This window comes from Sus scrofa, chromosome 14 (genome assembly GCF_000003025.6).
Source record: "Sus scrofa isolate TJ Tabasco breed Duroc chromosome 14, Sscrofa11.1, whole genome shotgun sequence".
Classification (NCBI taxonomy): Eukaryota; Metazoa; Chordata; class Mammalia; order Artiodactyla; family Suidae; genus Sus; species Sus scrofa.
In genome coordinates, this window is record NC_010456.5 from 43658445 (window position 1) to 43672906 (window position 14462).

The window sequence follows — 14462 nt, forward strand, 5'->3', positions numbered from 1 at the left end:
CATAAGCCCATGGAGCCAGCCCTGAGACCAGGGCTCCTTAGTAAGCATCTCTTAATTCTCATAGGCCTTGGTCCTGACTCCCTGTCTTGTGTCTTAGATTTGAAACATGGAACATAGGTTTCAATAATGGCACAGGAGTGGGGGCAGACTGGGGAAGAATCACCCACAGAGAAGTCTCAACACCTTTCAGAGAATTACTACCATACAAACCATGTTGCCTGGCCGCCACGCAGTTCAGTCGGTGACCACCAGTGAAAAGAGCTGTGTGTACATTGCTGGGTTGTAGAGCCACCATCTGGAGCAGGGTCCCAGCTCCCACCCCGGTGCTGGCCTGTGCACTTCCCAGGCTGGCAGCTCTGCACTGAGCTCCCCTCTTAATTGTGTCATTGCTTTGGGGTAAGAGGTTTGGATGGGAGCCTGAGGGACAGATCCGAGGTACCTCTCCAAAGTGAGCTCTCAATTAGGATTCAAACCCACCCCGGGAGGGAGAGAGAGAAAGAACGGTGCTTCAGCTGGAGGTGAGGTTCTTTGAGAGACTTGTTCAAATTATGAAAAGTCACATTTCCCCATGTTGGGAATTAGATCCGAGTGTAACAGGCCTTCTAGGCTGGAAGCGTGGCTACGTGCTCAGAAAGCCAGGTGGCCTGTGCGGCAGCATTTAAACGTGTGCTCTCAGCACCAGGGCCCTTGCGTTGTAACTTAGACTGCAGCGTCAACCTTCTTAGATTAATGGAGAAATGCTTTAAGCTGTTCCCCCGGGCCCGGAGCATGCTCATTACTCATGGAGGGTGGGATGCGTTAGCTGACAGCCCCATCTATTCCTAGCCCAGGGTCTGCGGCAGCTCCATCGTTCGCCAGGAGTTTGGGATGTGGTGGGGAGGAGTGTGGAGAGGTCAGTGGATGACCTCTGACTCCTGGGTCAGCTGAGAGTGTATCCATGCCAGCTGGTCCCACCTGAGATGAATGATTTGGAAAGGAATCCTCTATTGCCGTGTTGGTGTAAGTTATACATTTTCCAGCCTACGTCCTTTTAACTTGGCTAAAACAAGCTGCAATTGGACAAGAAGAAAGACCTAGGTCAAACCAAAGATCACTGCTGCCACTGAGCCATGGTTCTGAGGTGATTAGTGGTCCCATGCTCTGACAAGACTGTGAAAGTCCCACTATATCGTAGGACGGGCTCTGGAACTGCCCACATCCTTTTTCCACAACTCTCTTACCTTCTGATTTTGCTTAGAAGGAATAGCTTAAAGCACTTCTCCATTTTTCTGAGATGTTCCAAATTACATTGCAGGGCCCTAGTGCAGGATAGCACATGATTAAATGAGGCTGCAGGGGACACCTGTCTTTCTAAGCATCTTCCTAGCTTGGAAAGCCTGACTACCTAGCTAGTAGGGTACTTGGGGAGTGAGGGCTCCAAACTGCTTTGTTTACTCTGGCATTACAAGCCATAATGAGCATCGTGCTAATAGGTACTCCTTCCTGAGGACTTGCTTCATGCCGGACCACACAACTTAACATGTTGTACATACACACAACAGCTCTCTGAGGTTGGTACCATTATCGCCCCTAGTTTACAGATGAAGAAACTGGAGCTTAGAAAAGTCAAAAAAGTCACCCAGTAGTTGGTGGGGCTATGATCTGATTTCCATGCTGACGCCACCACCTACACTTGTCAAGCCTACCCTCCTTCCCCCTTTCTCTGGTCAAGGTCTTTGTTCTCTGCCACATATCTGGCCTGTCATTCCGGTGAGCTTGGGTCTGTTGCTGTGATGTGGAGCCAGTATATTTGTGTATTACTTGTTAGGCAGTGCTTGCATCCAGACTGGAGCTGTCTGGTGAAGAAGCACCCAAAAGGAATACAACATTTAATTACTTCCCTTGCTCATCAGCCGTCCTCCTTTCCACAAATAACCTGGCCCAAGTTCTTCTTGAAAAGGTACATGCCCCGAGGCAAGAGAAAGAACCACTGACCCCATTTCAGGAGATGAGGGAAAAACCAAGGGACCCCCTGTCAGTTTCCAGTTCTGGCTGCACTGCCAGGGAGGTCAGGACCATGGACAGGCCACCAGCTCCTCCTGGGCCTCTGCTTACCCACCACAGGTTAACAACATCTCATTGTCTTCATCATCATCAATAAGCACCTCCTGTGTGGGGACAGGCAAACACAGATCCACCTCATGGAGCTTGAGGTCCACAGACTCCTTGTGGTGGAAGAGTCAGTGTGTTTTAAACTCTCTTCTTTAAGAACCTCCTTCTTAAAGCAAATTCCTACAGAAAACCCTAGCTTAGGATGGAGTGCAGCCTCTGATTGGAGTGAGAAAGGAAGGTTCCCCCTGGGTGGACTCAGTGTTTAAATTTTCCTCCTTCTGAAAGGGCTCTTTCCCCCCAGACTAGAGACTCCTTGACTTTAAGATGTCCAGTTGTGCCAGACAGTTTACACCAGCCCATGCCTTGACTGGTTGCATTGTTCTCTAAAAATGTTCCTGTGCTGGTTCAATTAAAAATTGTCATTCGGCCCAATGAAGTAGGTGAGGAAGTCTCCCTGGCTGCCCAGACCTTGTCTCCTACAAAGTTCCAGGCCAGTCGCCCTAGGATTATGGAAACATGAGGTTGCCTGGACACCCATCAGGATCTCTGGGCAGCCTTTTTTAATCCAGACTCATAGAATCCTGTGGCGGACAATGGGCCTGAAGCCCATCCCTCTCTGGCATCTTGCCTCAAGTCCCAGCCCTACTGCAGCCAGTGTTTGTCCAGCCTCCCCGCTTGTGGACCCGAGAAACCTGTTCTGTATACAACTCACCCTCTCTGTTTTTGAGGCCCTGCTGCATCATTTGAACTCTGTGGCTTGGGCCACAAGACTCCTCAGTTCTTTTTCTCTTTCTATGAGCGTTTCAGAAGATGTAGCCCTATTCACTCAGACCCCTCTGGATGTTTCCCATGGGCCCTCACCTAGCACATTCTAGCTTCTTTGGTCAGCTGGAACCAGCATCCTTAACTGGAGTCTATGAACAAATAGGTCAAGGGCAGGTGTGTCCATGCATGAGTTCTAAGAGAGTATACCATGAACCCTCAGGTATTGCACTAAAATTTGAGTCCGCATTTGTACATTTGGGGAAATGGAAGTTCCATAGTCTTCATAAAAGATGCTTATAAAGGACCGAGCCTCCTGTTCTCAGGCCTAAGTGCATCCTCTCCGTTGCATCTAATTTTCAGGCAACCAAGCTAGACAAGGCCTCAGCATGTTGGTGCAAAGGCCTCACTTCACAGATGGGGACATTTGACGCCCTGAACAGGGAAGAGAGGAAGCCAAGGCCACACAGTGAGGGCACTAGGACTCGGTCACCTTTCCTTATGGTCTAGTGTTCCCAGACTCAGGTCACCTGTGGGAATAGAGCTGCTTCTGCTCACATCAACTGCTTCACTTAAAGTTTTTGCCGTTAAGTGTTTTTAAATAGTTTGTTAAAAAGCTGTATCAAAAATTTTATGTAGATCCTTAAGATTTAGAGTCACAAAGATACTCTATTGCAGGGGTTTTCTATCACTGCTGGAGCAAATGAACACAAATTTAGTGGCTGCCATAACAAATTAGCTCAAATTTCATTGCTTATTATCTTATAGTTCTGTTAATTAGTTAGAAGTCTTACATAGATATCTCTGGGCTAAAATAAAATCTAGGTGTTAGCAGAGCTGTGTTCCTCCTGGAGGCGCTGGGGAGAATCGATTTCCTTGCCTCTTACAGTTTCTAGAGGCACCCACGGTCCTTGGCTTGTAGGTCCTTCCATCCTCAAAGCCAGAAATGTCCCATCTCTGACTATTCTTTCACAGCCACTTCTCCCTCAGATGACATCTGGGGACCGTTCTCTGCTGTTAAGGATTGGAGTCATTAGACTGGGCCCACTCCCTACCCCTGGATAATTCAGGATAGCCTCCCTGTCTCAAGATCTGTAACCTTAACCACATCTGCAAAGTCCCTCCTAACCTGTCAGGAAACACAGTCACAGGTTCTTGGGATTAGGGATGAGGATGCTGACATCTTTGACATCTTCGAGGTCTTCCACCTCTCAAAGGGTCATTCACAAAAGATGCTTTTTGTTATACTGGAGAGGTTAACAAATTTTCCTTTAAAAGGCCAGATAGTAAATGTTTTAGGCTGTTCAGGCCATGTGTCCTCCAGTGCAGGCACTCTGCTCAGCCACCGTGGAGCAAAAGCAGCCATGGCCAAAATGCAGATGAGGGAGGTGGCTGTGTTCCATTAAAACTTTTTATAAAAGCAGATGTGTAGGTCATATTTGGCCCATGGCTGTCATTTACAGACCCCTTTTCTTTTGGACTCACCAGGCATTGTCTGAGAGAACTCCTGGTCTGGCCTGAGCCCTGGGGCTAAAGGGACAAATAAGTCATATCCTTGGCCTGTGAGAGGCTCTTGTAGTCTGCTGGGGATGGGGAGATGTTAGTAAAAGCCCCAAGAGTCCTTGAGGTCCTTGAGGGCAGGGACCAAGGAGCTGCAGGTGCATCCCTCAGAGGAGATAGCCAGCTCCCGGTGAAAAATAAAGCTGAGAGATCCCGGCCAGAGGAACCAGGATTAGAAGGATGGCTCAGGTGTCTGAGGTTTGTGGTTTTGCTGTCTGCACCCATGTATTGGCCAGTTGCACTCTGATAAAAGCATGGGCCTGGTAGCTCTTACAGAACCTGGCATGCAGTGCTGTCTGACCTTAGACAAGGGTGTCAGCTTTCTCAGCTCTACAGTGGAGATAGGCAAGATGGTTCAGTGAGATCGTGTGTAAGGCGTATTTGTTGAACCAAGGGATGATCCCCAAAGAATAGCTGCTATTGTAATTAGTTTCAGAGTTTCCTAGAATGTGCCAGGAAAGCCAACTGCTGCTGCCCCATGTCTGATTTGCAAGCACTCACAAAGAATATAAAGCAAATGCCTTGCTCATTGATAACTATGATGCTATTAATATCAGTACTAGTTGTATTAAAATAAGAGTAGTGGTAATGGTTCTCCCCTTTAATTAACACTGTTTATTTGCCAAGAACCATGCTGAGAGCTTTATAAGGGTTATCTCACTTAGTCTGCTCCATGACTCTGGAGGTGGAGGCCCATTATTAGCTACATTTTACAAAGAGCTCAGGAGGCTCAGAGAAGGCAAGCAACTTGCCTAAGATCACACAGTGGCAATTGGAAGTGAGACTCAAACAAACCCAGGTTTGTTTAACATCAAAGACCATGTTCTCCCCCAGCCCCTGGCAACTCAAGGATAACAGACTCTGTCTTGTGCCTCTTTCTAGTGTCCAGACAGCAGTGGACTGTGGTGGCAGTGGAAGAAAAGAGATGTAAGTTAACCCCGAGTAGAACTTAGCCAGTCACACAGAAGCCAAAGACGAGCCCCTGGCTCTCTGTGTCCAGTTTGCAGAGGGAACACCCACTCCCACCTGGAAAATTATCCACACTGCCCCTGAGACCTCTGACGCCATGGCCACAACGTATAGAACTGGGGACATGCTATTGAACTGTCCAACTTATGTAGACAAACAGAAGCCCATGACTTACCATGCCACTGTCCTCAGACCCTTCAGTGGCTGCCCTTGCCTCAGGATGACATTTCAACCCTGTACCTTCTGACCCTTACTTTCCCTCTACCTGGGACTCTTACCTTTCCTGTCATCCATGCCCTCCATACCTGTGTGGATGTGCTTCCTCCCACCTGAAGTTCTTTACTCCAGGCCTGCATGGCCCAGCCCTAACCTCAGACAAGCTCCACTGCCAGTACTTGGTTCCTTCCCTTCTACCTCCAAGAAGCAACTCAAGGCTCCCTCCTCGTCCTCCTTAGAACCTATCCTCTGTCCCTAGCTACAGGACTGATCATTTTCTTTTTTATTTCATGGATTTTATATGGCTGTCTACTCTGCTAAAATGGGATCTTGAAGGAAGGTCAATGTTAGTTTCCTGTTTATAGTTCCTTCCCATGGTACCTGGCATAGAGTGTTCTATAAACAAATGAATACATTCATGTGTATATGAATTTATTTTATATAATGTATATTTGAGTGAATATATCAGCCAGAAGATAAAATAGCCATTGACTGCTCACATCAATGAGAGGCCCACGCAGTCCCTCCCTGTGCTGCTTTCAGAAATTGGGGGCATATAAATAAAGTCCTTATCCACGAAGACATTCTAGGCAAGGCGGGCAAGGAGTTAAGACCTGCTACACTCCATGAACATATCATTTGATATGACATTCAGTGCCAAATTTTACTCCAAAATAGGAGATACCTCAGCATCAATATTAGAGTGTTCATCTTCCCGAAGAAGAGCAAAGGTGATTAGCATGGGCATTGGAATTGGAGGGACCAGGGTTTGCGTCCCAACGGCATCACTACTAACTGGGTAACCTTGGTCAAGACCCAGCTGGCCTCGCCAGGTCCCATTACTCTCATTATGTCATAGGTGCAGCACTGGCTCCCCCTCTCAGAGATGGTGTTGGGAGCATTGATCAATACTGTACATGTCAGCACTTAGCACAATGTCTGGCTTACGCAAAGGGGTGGATGTCAAGTTATTGCTGTTACTGTGGTTATCATCATGTTGACAGCCTCTTGCATTCTGGTTCTAGAGATAACGTCTCCATCCTCAGCTCCCAGCCAGAGGGCAGTCTGCAGTCCTGGTTGAGTTGTACTCTGTCCCTGGCCACAGACACCGCAAGGACCCCATCTCGACAGTCAGCCATCAGCAGCCGTATCCTCAGCCCCAGGTAGGTATCTCCCTGCTGCCTCTGGATGACCAGCAGCTCAAAGACTCTCTGACTTTGAAGGCGTTGTTCAAGTCTTCCATTTCTCTGTGTCCTAGGCAAGGACAAGTATGGTGCAGTTTGAGGTATGACCCTGTCACTTCCTAGCTGTGTGACTTTAGGCAGATCAGTTACCATCTCTGCACCTTCATGTCCTTATCTGTAAAACAGGAAATATAATTGTATTTACTGCCCCAAACAGTTGATATGATGAGGATCTAATACAGCCTTCCCTCAAACATGGTTTTCCAGATGATTTTAGATAGCGTGGGGTGAACATTTTTTTTTGAAATAGCTGTGGAATTGTTATAGTTGTTTTCTATTAAGGCAAGTCCTACTAGTTTCCCATTTATAGATAATTTTTGGATATAAGTTTTTCTTTATGAACATATTTACCTAAAGGTTTTTGGTTTTGTTTCTCTTAATGGGGAGTCCATGCAAAGGCAGGTAGGCTGGATGATTTCTTCCTTGGAGATTCAGCTTTGTTCCTACCGTCAGAGGAGACACCTGCAGTTATGGCCTATGGGACCCTCACGGTCTATAGGACCCTCCCACAAACGGACCCTGGGAGTCTGTTGTAGTACTTCAATCCATCTTTCCTCTTGCTATTCAGCTCTGTTCCTTTCGGCTCATTTGATTTTCCTTGCCAAGGGTGACCCTCTTGTAATTAGGAGCTAATGGCCATAAATCAGAAATTATAGATTAAGCAGATGTGTAATTAAGATGAAATGCACACCGTTTGTGTGATAACAAAAGAGCCAATGTGATAAGATAGAAGGAAGAAATCACAGACTAATGGCGCAAACCCAGACAACCCCTTCCTGGCTTGAAACACGCTTGCTCTGTAGCAGGGGGTTGTCTCTACAAAAAGAACAAGGTGGAAGTTCACACCTGCCTTTCGGGCCTATTCGGCAAATGGCAAATGGCAAAATGTCTGGTGCGGTGTCTGCAGAGAATCTTAGATTTGATGTCGAAAATATCAAAGGGAGGCTGTGAAAATGGGGTGCATCGGGGCGTTAATTAAAGAGAGATTATCTGATTACTGCCCTTAATTAAAAACAAAGACCTGTGTGGAGAAAGAGCCATGTCCTCTATGAACTCCAGATGACAAGGACTTTTTCTCTCCAAATAACTAAATACCTGGTTTTCCCCATCAGCCAGTGTGTAAGGCAGCAGAAGCAGAACTGGAGGTGGCTGGAGCTGCTTGTGAGAGCTCATTAGCATAATCCCCATGTTTCATGATTGTAATTATATGATGAGAAGGGCCTTTAGCCCTTGGATTATAGCCCCTGTGCAGGTGGGAGACGGGAGGCTGCAGTGGTTTTAGTACATGGAAGTATGAGCATTGAGGTTCCAATCTCATATTTGCTCCTCTGCAGCTGTGAGATTTAGGACAAGTTGCTTAACTTCTCTCTTCGTGTTTTCTTTTGAGTAAATCATTGTCCAGGTTAATCAGAGGATTCACTCAGAGCTGGGCACCTAGAAAGAGCTCACAAAAGTAGCTGCTTTGTAACCCCAGGAGGTGGATGTCATTACCCCTGTGTTACAGAAGAGGAATCTCAGGCCCAGAGATGAGGGATCAACTGATTCTGGCAAAAGTGGTCACAACCAGGGAGTTCCCATCGTGGCTCAGCATTAATGAACCCAACGAGTATCCATGAGGACTGGGATTCAATCTCTGGCCTTGCTCAGTGGGTTAAGGATCCAGCATGGCCGTGAACTGTGGTGCAGGTTGCAGGCACAGCTTGAATCTGGCATTGCTGTGGCTGTGGTGTAGGCCTGCAGCTGTAGCTCCAATTTGATCTCTAGCCTGGGAACTTCCATATGCCTTGGGCGCAGCCCTACAAAGACCAAAAAAAAAAAAAAAAAAAAAAAAAAAGGTTACAACTGCTGCTCCCATAGCTGCACCTTGGGCAGGTGGTCCTCAGCACCCCCAGGCACCCCTCTCTCCCTCCAAGTCCTCACCCTCATCCAGCCTCAGTTCAAAGCAGAGGTGCCTACACCAGGAACAGTGGTGTGGGGCAGGAGGCGAGAAGGGACCATAAGCTCCATCAGTTTTCTTCATGTTGGTGTCCCTAGGGCTGGCACACAGATGGTGCTCAATAAATATTTATTTAATTAATAACTGACCATAATATCAACTCTTGAGCAGAAATATTAACTGTATTTGGTCACAGCTCAACACTGACTGTGACTTAGAGAGGGTCAGTAATTTGTTCCATGTCATTCAGCAGTTTGAATCCCTCTAAAACCTGTATTTGTATTTACCACCCTGCTGTGACTCTCTGATGTTTATCCAGGAGGTGGATCACTCACCTGGCAAAGTTGACTGGCAGAGAGTTGGCCCATTATTAATATTAAAACTGCATAAGGATCATTGTTCAACATTCAGCATCCATTGAAAAGATGTTTATTAAGTGCCTACTGAGTGTCAGACTCCATGGCATTAAGCCCTGAAAATTTCGAGCCTTGTCCTTGGAAATGTTTACAGTGTAAAGATTCTAGGACTTCTGAGTTATAAGGGACCACTAGCATTATTTAGTCCAAATTGCTCAGTATATAAATGGGGAAAACTAAGGTCCACAAAGGGAAATATCTTACCCAAGTTTATAGTAAGGACTGACCTAGTTCAGGTGCCTTGACCTCCAGCTCTATAATCCACAAATACTTACCTTTTTCAGGAACTTAGAATGTAACTAAGAAGGATACAGTTCCCTTGACCACCACCCCAGCCCCAACTCCCTTCCCAAAGGTATCCACCATCTTCAGTTTGGTGTGTATCCTTCCATACCTTTCTCTGCATTTGTGAACATACATGTACTTGTAACAAATACATAGCATGTCTGTGGGCTTTTAAAAAGCGTAAATGATATGATGCTGTACTATCTGTATTATGCTATACATGCAGTCTTACAATGTACCTCTTTTCTTCAACACAAAGTACCTTGGAGACCTTCCCCGTCAGTACACACAAGTCTATCTTATTCCTTCAAATTCCTGCAGAAGATCTGAAGATGATACCATGGTTTGTGTAACTGCAATCTTCTTGTTTTACTTTTAGTTGATTTCAGGGTATTTGCTATTCGCCTGGGCCTTAAAAACCCCACATCCTTAAGCACACAGGCTAGTGGTTCTCTGGGTCAAAGGGCATTTGCATTTTGAAGTTGACTAGATGCTGCCAGACCATCCCAGTGTTCTTTCTGCTGGGAGGTAGTACACAATAGGGTACTAGGGTCCTGGAGCCCCTCCCCTTCTACCTGGCCCATCCCAGGGCTCTGAAAATGAGTCTCTTGGACATTTCCAATTTGACTGAGAAAGAAGGTCACTCTAAAAACAGAAGAGAGAGAGAAAGCAGTGTTCTGCCAAAAAAATAAAAGCATTCCCCATATTATTTATATGGGGACGTCAGCTCAAGAGAAATACGCCTAAAGCTTTATGATTTACAGCCCAGGAATCATGCAGCTGCCGCTAATAAATGCAAGAGCTTCTGGAGACGGAGACACTAAATTACCTCCTTGGCCCCGGGAGAGGGAGTTCACAGGCTTGGTGGTGGCAGCCACGCTTGGCTCAGGGGTCCCTCTTTATTGTCTGGCTGCAGGTGGTGGCAGCCTGTCCAGGGCTGACAGGTGCACCCGCCCTGCCGCCCTCCAGAGCCACTGCCCCGCCAGAAGAGTGTTCTCTCCTTTCCCTCTGGTCTTCACTGCACCTCAGGCTTTCCAAGGAGCCAAGGAAGTTCTGAGACCCAGTTCAGTCTAGACCACCCCCCACCCCCCATCCAGCAGAACCCCGGCCTCAGTCACTCACACAGTTCTGCAGAGTCCAAGCACTGATGGGCGTTAATTGAACCAGCTGGACAGACGCCAATATCTTGTCAGTGGCCTGTTGTTTCTCTCATTTCACTGGACAGTTATTCTTAAACCATCCTGACTTTCCTCCAGACCCTAGCCCTCACTCTAAGGAGATGCCCGAAACCCCTGGTTCATTCCAAGAAAAGAAAATCATGGCTTCCACTTCTGCGGTGTCTGTAAATTCATCTCCGTCTGCCCCATCTTCCTTCTGGTCTCAGAAGACAGACGCAGCTCTGTCCTACCCAGCGGGCCCTCACTCTCCTGCATCCTCAGCTTCTTCCTTTCCGTCTTTCTTTCCCCACAGGTTATCCACACCTTCAGGTCCTCTCGTTCAAACTCTGTCCTCACCCACCCTCTGCAGTCCTGCTGAGTTACTCCTTTTCCTTCCCTTTGGAGCCAAGCTTCTCCAAAGTGGGATCCACGTGAGCCTCCTTCACCCACCTCACATTTACGCTTCTTTCCTCTAGCCCTGAGCTGCCCCACCACTCCACTGAAACTTTTCTCACCTGTCAGCGGCTCCCACAGGGTTAACCAGGGCATCTCCAGTCCCAATCTTTTCCTGGACTTCCCCTCCTGCATTGGCATCTGTCGGACACTTCCCTGAACTCCCTGTCTACCTGGCCTCGTAGATGTTTCTGCTCCTTAGTGCTCCCCAAACCTCTGTTATGGTCTTTTCCTGCCTGTCCCTCCCCCGCCACCCACTGCCCTGATGCTGAGGATCAGAGGGTGCTGCTCTCATCTGCTGTTTTTCTCCCCACCCAGTCCCAGGTAGTCCTCTTGGGATTTTTAACTCCCTCACTGTAAGCAGGTGACCCCCAAATCTAGACCTCCAGCTCTCACATACCCCCAGGTTTTAAATGCATATATCGTATCTGAGAAGCTCTGCATCTGGGTGTCTTCCCAGTGTCTTATCCCAGCGGATCTCAGGGAAACTCCTCTCTTTCCCCCACCAGTGTTACCAGGACCACTTGGTGGGCCTGTCATTCACACGCCGGCCAAGCTGGAGCCCATGACTCTCTCTGGACCCCAGAGTCACCTGATCCCTGAGTCTTGTTCATTCTGCCCCACCCCCACCCCCCGCTGCAAGGAAATACTCTTTACTCCCCTCCATCCTCACTGCCAACACCTTTAATCAGGCTGCCATCATGTCTGTTCTAGACCCTGGCAAAGACCTTCCAGCTCCACTGTCAGTTAGTCTCTCCTCTGCGCTTCAGCCACTGTGATCTGTCTCAAATGAAAACCTGGTTTCAGTGGCTTCCTGTCACCCAGAGGAGGACTCTGCAAATCACTGTCTACAGGCCAAATCTGGACCTTGACCTGCTTTTCTAAATCAGGTTTTATTGGATCCCAGGCATGCCCTTGTTTTTTTTCCTTAATGTTACATATTGTTTATGGCTGTCTTTGCACTGTAGTGGCAGAACTGAGTTGATGCAACAGAGATCCTGTGTCCCCAAAGCCAGAAATACTTGCTACTTGTCCTTTATAGAGAGGCTTTTGTGACCTCTGCCCTGAGGGAGAGAAGAGGATGGAAATTCTGCTACCTTCAGAGGCTTACAGTGCCCTCGGTGCCCTGGCTCTTGTCTGCCTCTCTGGTCTCCTGTCTCTCCATCACTTCTCCAGCCTTTGTGCCCTGGATGGCTTAGGAGGTCCCCTCACACACTGTGGCGTTTCCCTCCCTTGGTCCTGTATCCATGATATTCCCTCTGCCTGGACTCCCTTCCTGTGATTCTTCACCTGACAGAAGATTCTTCACTCTTACTCAGGACTCAGCTCATGTCATCCTCCTCAGGAGACTTCTCTGCCTCCCTGGCTGGGTCACATGCCCCTCTGACGAGGTCCTGCAGACCCCATGATCCCCTCCCCCATTGCACTTTCCATATCATGTTGGGATCATCTGTTCAGGTGTCTCCCTTCATCCTTAGGAGGGAAACCTTTTTTCCTTATTATACCTTGGCACCCACCACAATGTCTAGCACATAGTAGGTGCTCAACAAATACACATTAAAAAAAATAGGAGTTCCTGCTGTGGGCACAGTGGGTTAAGAATCTGACTGCAGTGGCTCTGCAGAGTGGGTTAAAAGATTTGTCTTTGCTGCAGTTTGGATTCACTCCCTGGCCCCGGGAATTTCCATATGCCATGGGTGTGGCCATTAAAAAAAAAAAAAAAAGGTAAAAAAATAAACAGCCAGTGGTTGGAAGTTAGATGGCCTCTCACCAGGATGATTAGAAGGATGATGCTGATATCAAGAGCCAAGGGTGGCATTGCCAGATGGGTCAACTGTCCTCAGTCATGGAACCGGGATTAATGAAATATAGGAAAACCTGAAGGACTGGAGCTCCCTCTGGGGAGGAAGGTGTGGGGAGTACTAGAGTGTTCGAGATCCCCATTCGGTAGCCTTGGGAAGTCCAAATAAAATTGTGTGTATCCCGGTCAGAGAGTTCATCCCTAAATTTCAATGACCTATCTATCACCACGTAATTAGAGTTGTTGTGATTTGAATTTATTACCAAACATGGCTCTCTGCTGTTGCTGTTGGACTTGTACCATGTTGCAATGTGAGCGTGGAGATTATTGTATAAATTATTCTCACTCACATAATCATCGTGATTTTAATTACTGTGTAATCTTCGCTAATTACTGTTGTATGTATCATTTGCTTTGGTACCGATTTAACACAACTGCTTTTCGTTTGGCTAAAAGATGGCATTACAACTTTCCCTTTTTTTCAGGGGAAAAATTTGCTTTCTGTAAACATTTGCAGCCCCATACTCTTGGCTTGTGGTTCTTAGTCTAAAAGAAAAAGATTTAGATGCCACCATCCTCCTCTGATCAGCCCCTGCTGATTTTTATGTAGGGTAAGGCTGGTTGAATTAGTAAAAAGGTCTAAGTTATAGGGTATTGTTTTTAAAATAAAGTTGTATTACTTGCAAGGAAATGCAATTACTCTCAGCAGAAGTAGGGCCAAGGATGGGTCACGTGAGACTCACTTAAATGATTAGATAAGACTCGTTTGTAATTAGTTCATTAATTATGTAAATGTGAATGGATGATACTTGGCATTAAAAACAGCTTGTTCTCAAAGCAGGTTAAGAGTCTGCTGCTAATCTTATTTCAATAGCACATTTGTTTACTGGTCCCTGAATTCTTAGAACCAGAGCGCAGGATCATTTTAATCCATCCTGAATATACTTAATGAATGAGCCTCTCATGAAAATGGTTTTATATCTTCCTAGGACAAAAGGATTCTTTTCAGTTTTATCAGCATTAAGATGAGTGGGCAAGATATGGAAACTGGAAGCGTGGAAGTTTTCAGTGCAAAGCTATTAACCATGGACCCAAGGCCTGAGCAAGGGAGGAGCAGGAGTCTGGCTGTGTCCACGGTTCATCCTTGGAGCCAGGATCACTCTCGGGCAGCTTGCCAGGGGAGGAGGGCTGTTGTCTATCTAGAGCTCCAGGTATTCATGATAGATGGACGAACCTTTCAGGAGGTTTGAGGCTCACCGAGGTTAATTGCAAGTTTGCGTAAAACCATTTGGACTGATGGTTTAGAACATTCTTAGAGAGTCCGTGATCCTCTAACTGAGCAAAACTTTTGCTCAGTAAGCTCCCTGAAACATACATACTGGAAACTGCCTCTCTAGGAAATCTTCAAACATTGGCCCTACCTGTGAAATTACTGCCCAAATCAAAACCAGACCGTCACGTGTACCCCTAACACCCTCTTATATCTGTTCCATTCATGACCTCTCCCAACTCAAAAGCCACCATCCGACTTCTGCTGGGAATTACATATGCTTGTTTTTTAAACTCTCCAGT

General features: G+C 46.9%; 1 protein-coding gene across 1 annotated transcript in view; it reads left to right on the forward strand.

Moving 5' to 3' along the window:
• MYO18B (myosin XVIIIB) overlaps positions 1 to 14462 on the forward strand; it is a 219907-nt gene that overhangs the window by 190622 nt on the left and 14823 nt on the right. The window contains 2 exon segments of the mRNA XM_021073682.1: positions 5296 to 5340; positions 6624 to 6761. Of these exon segments, the coding sequence (XP_020929341.1) occupies positions 5296 to 5340; positions 6624 to 6761 (183 nt within the window).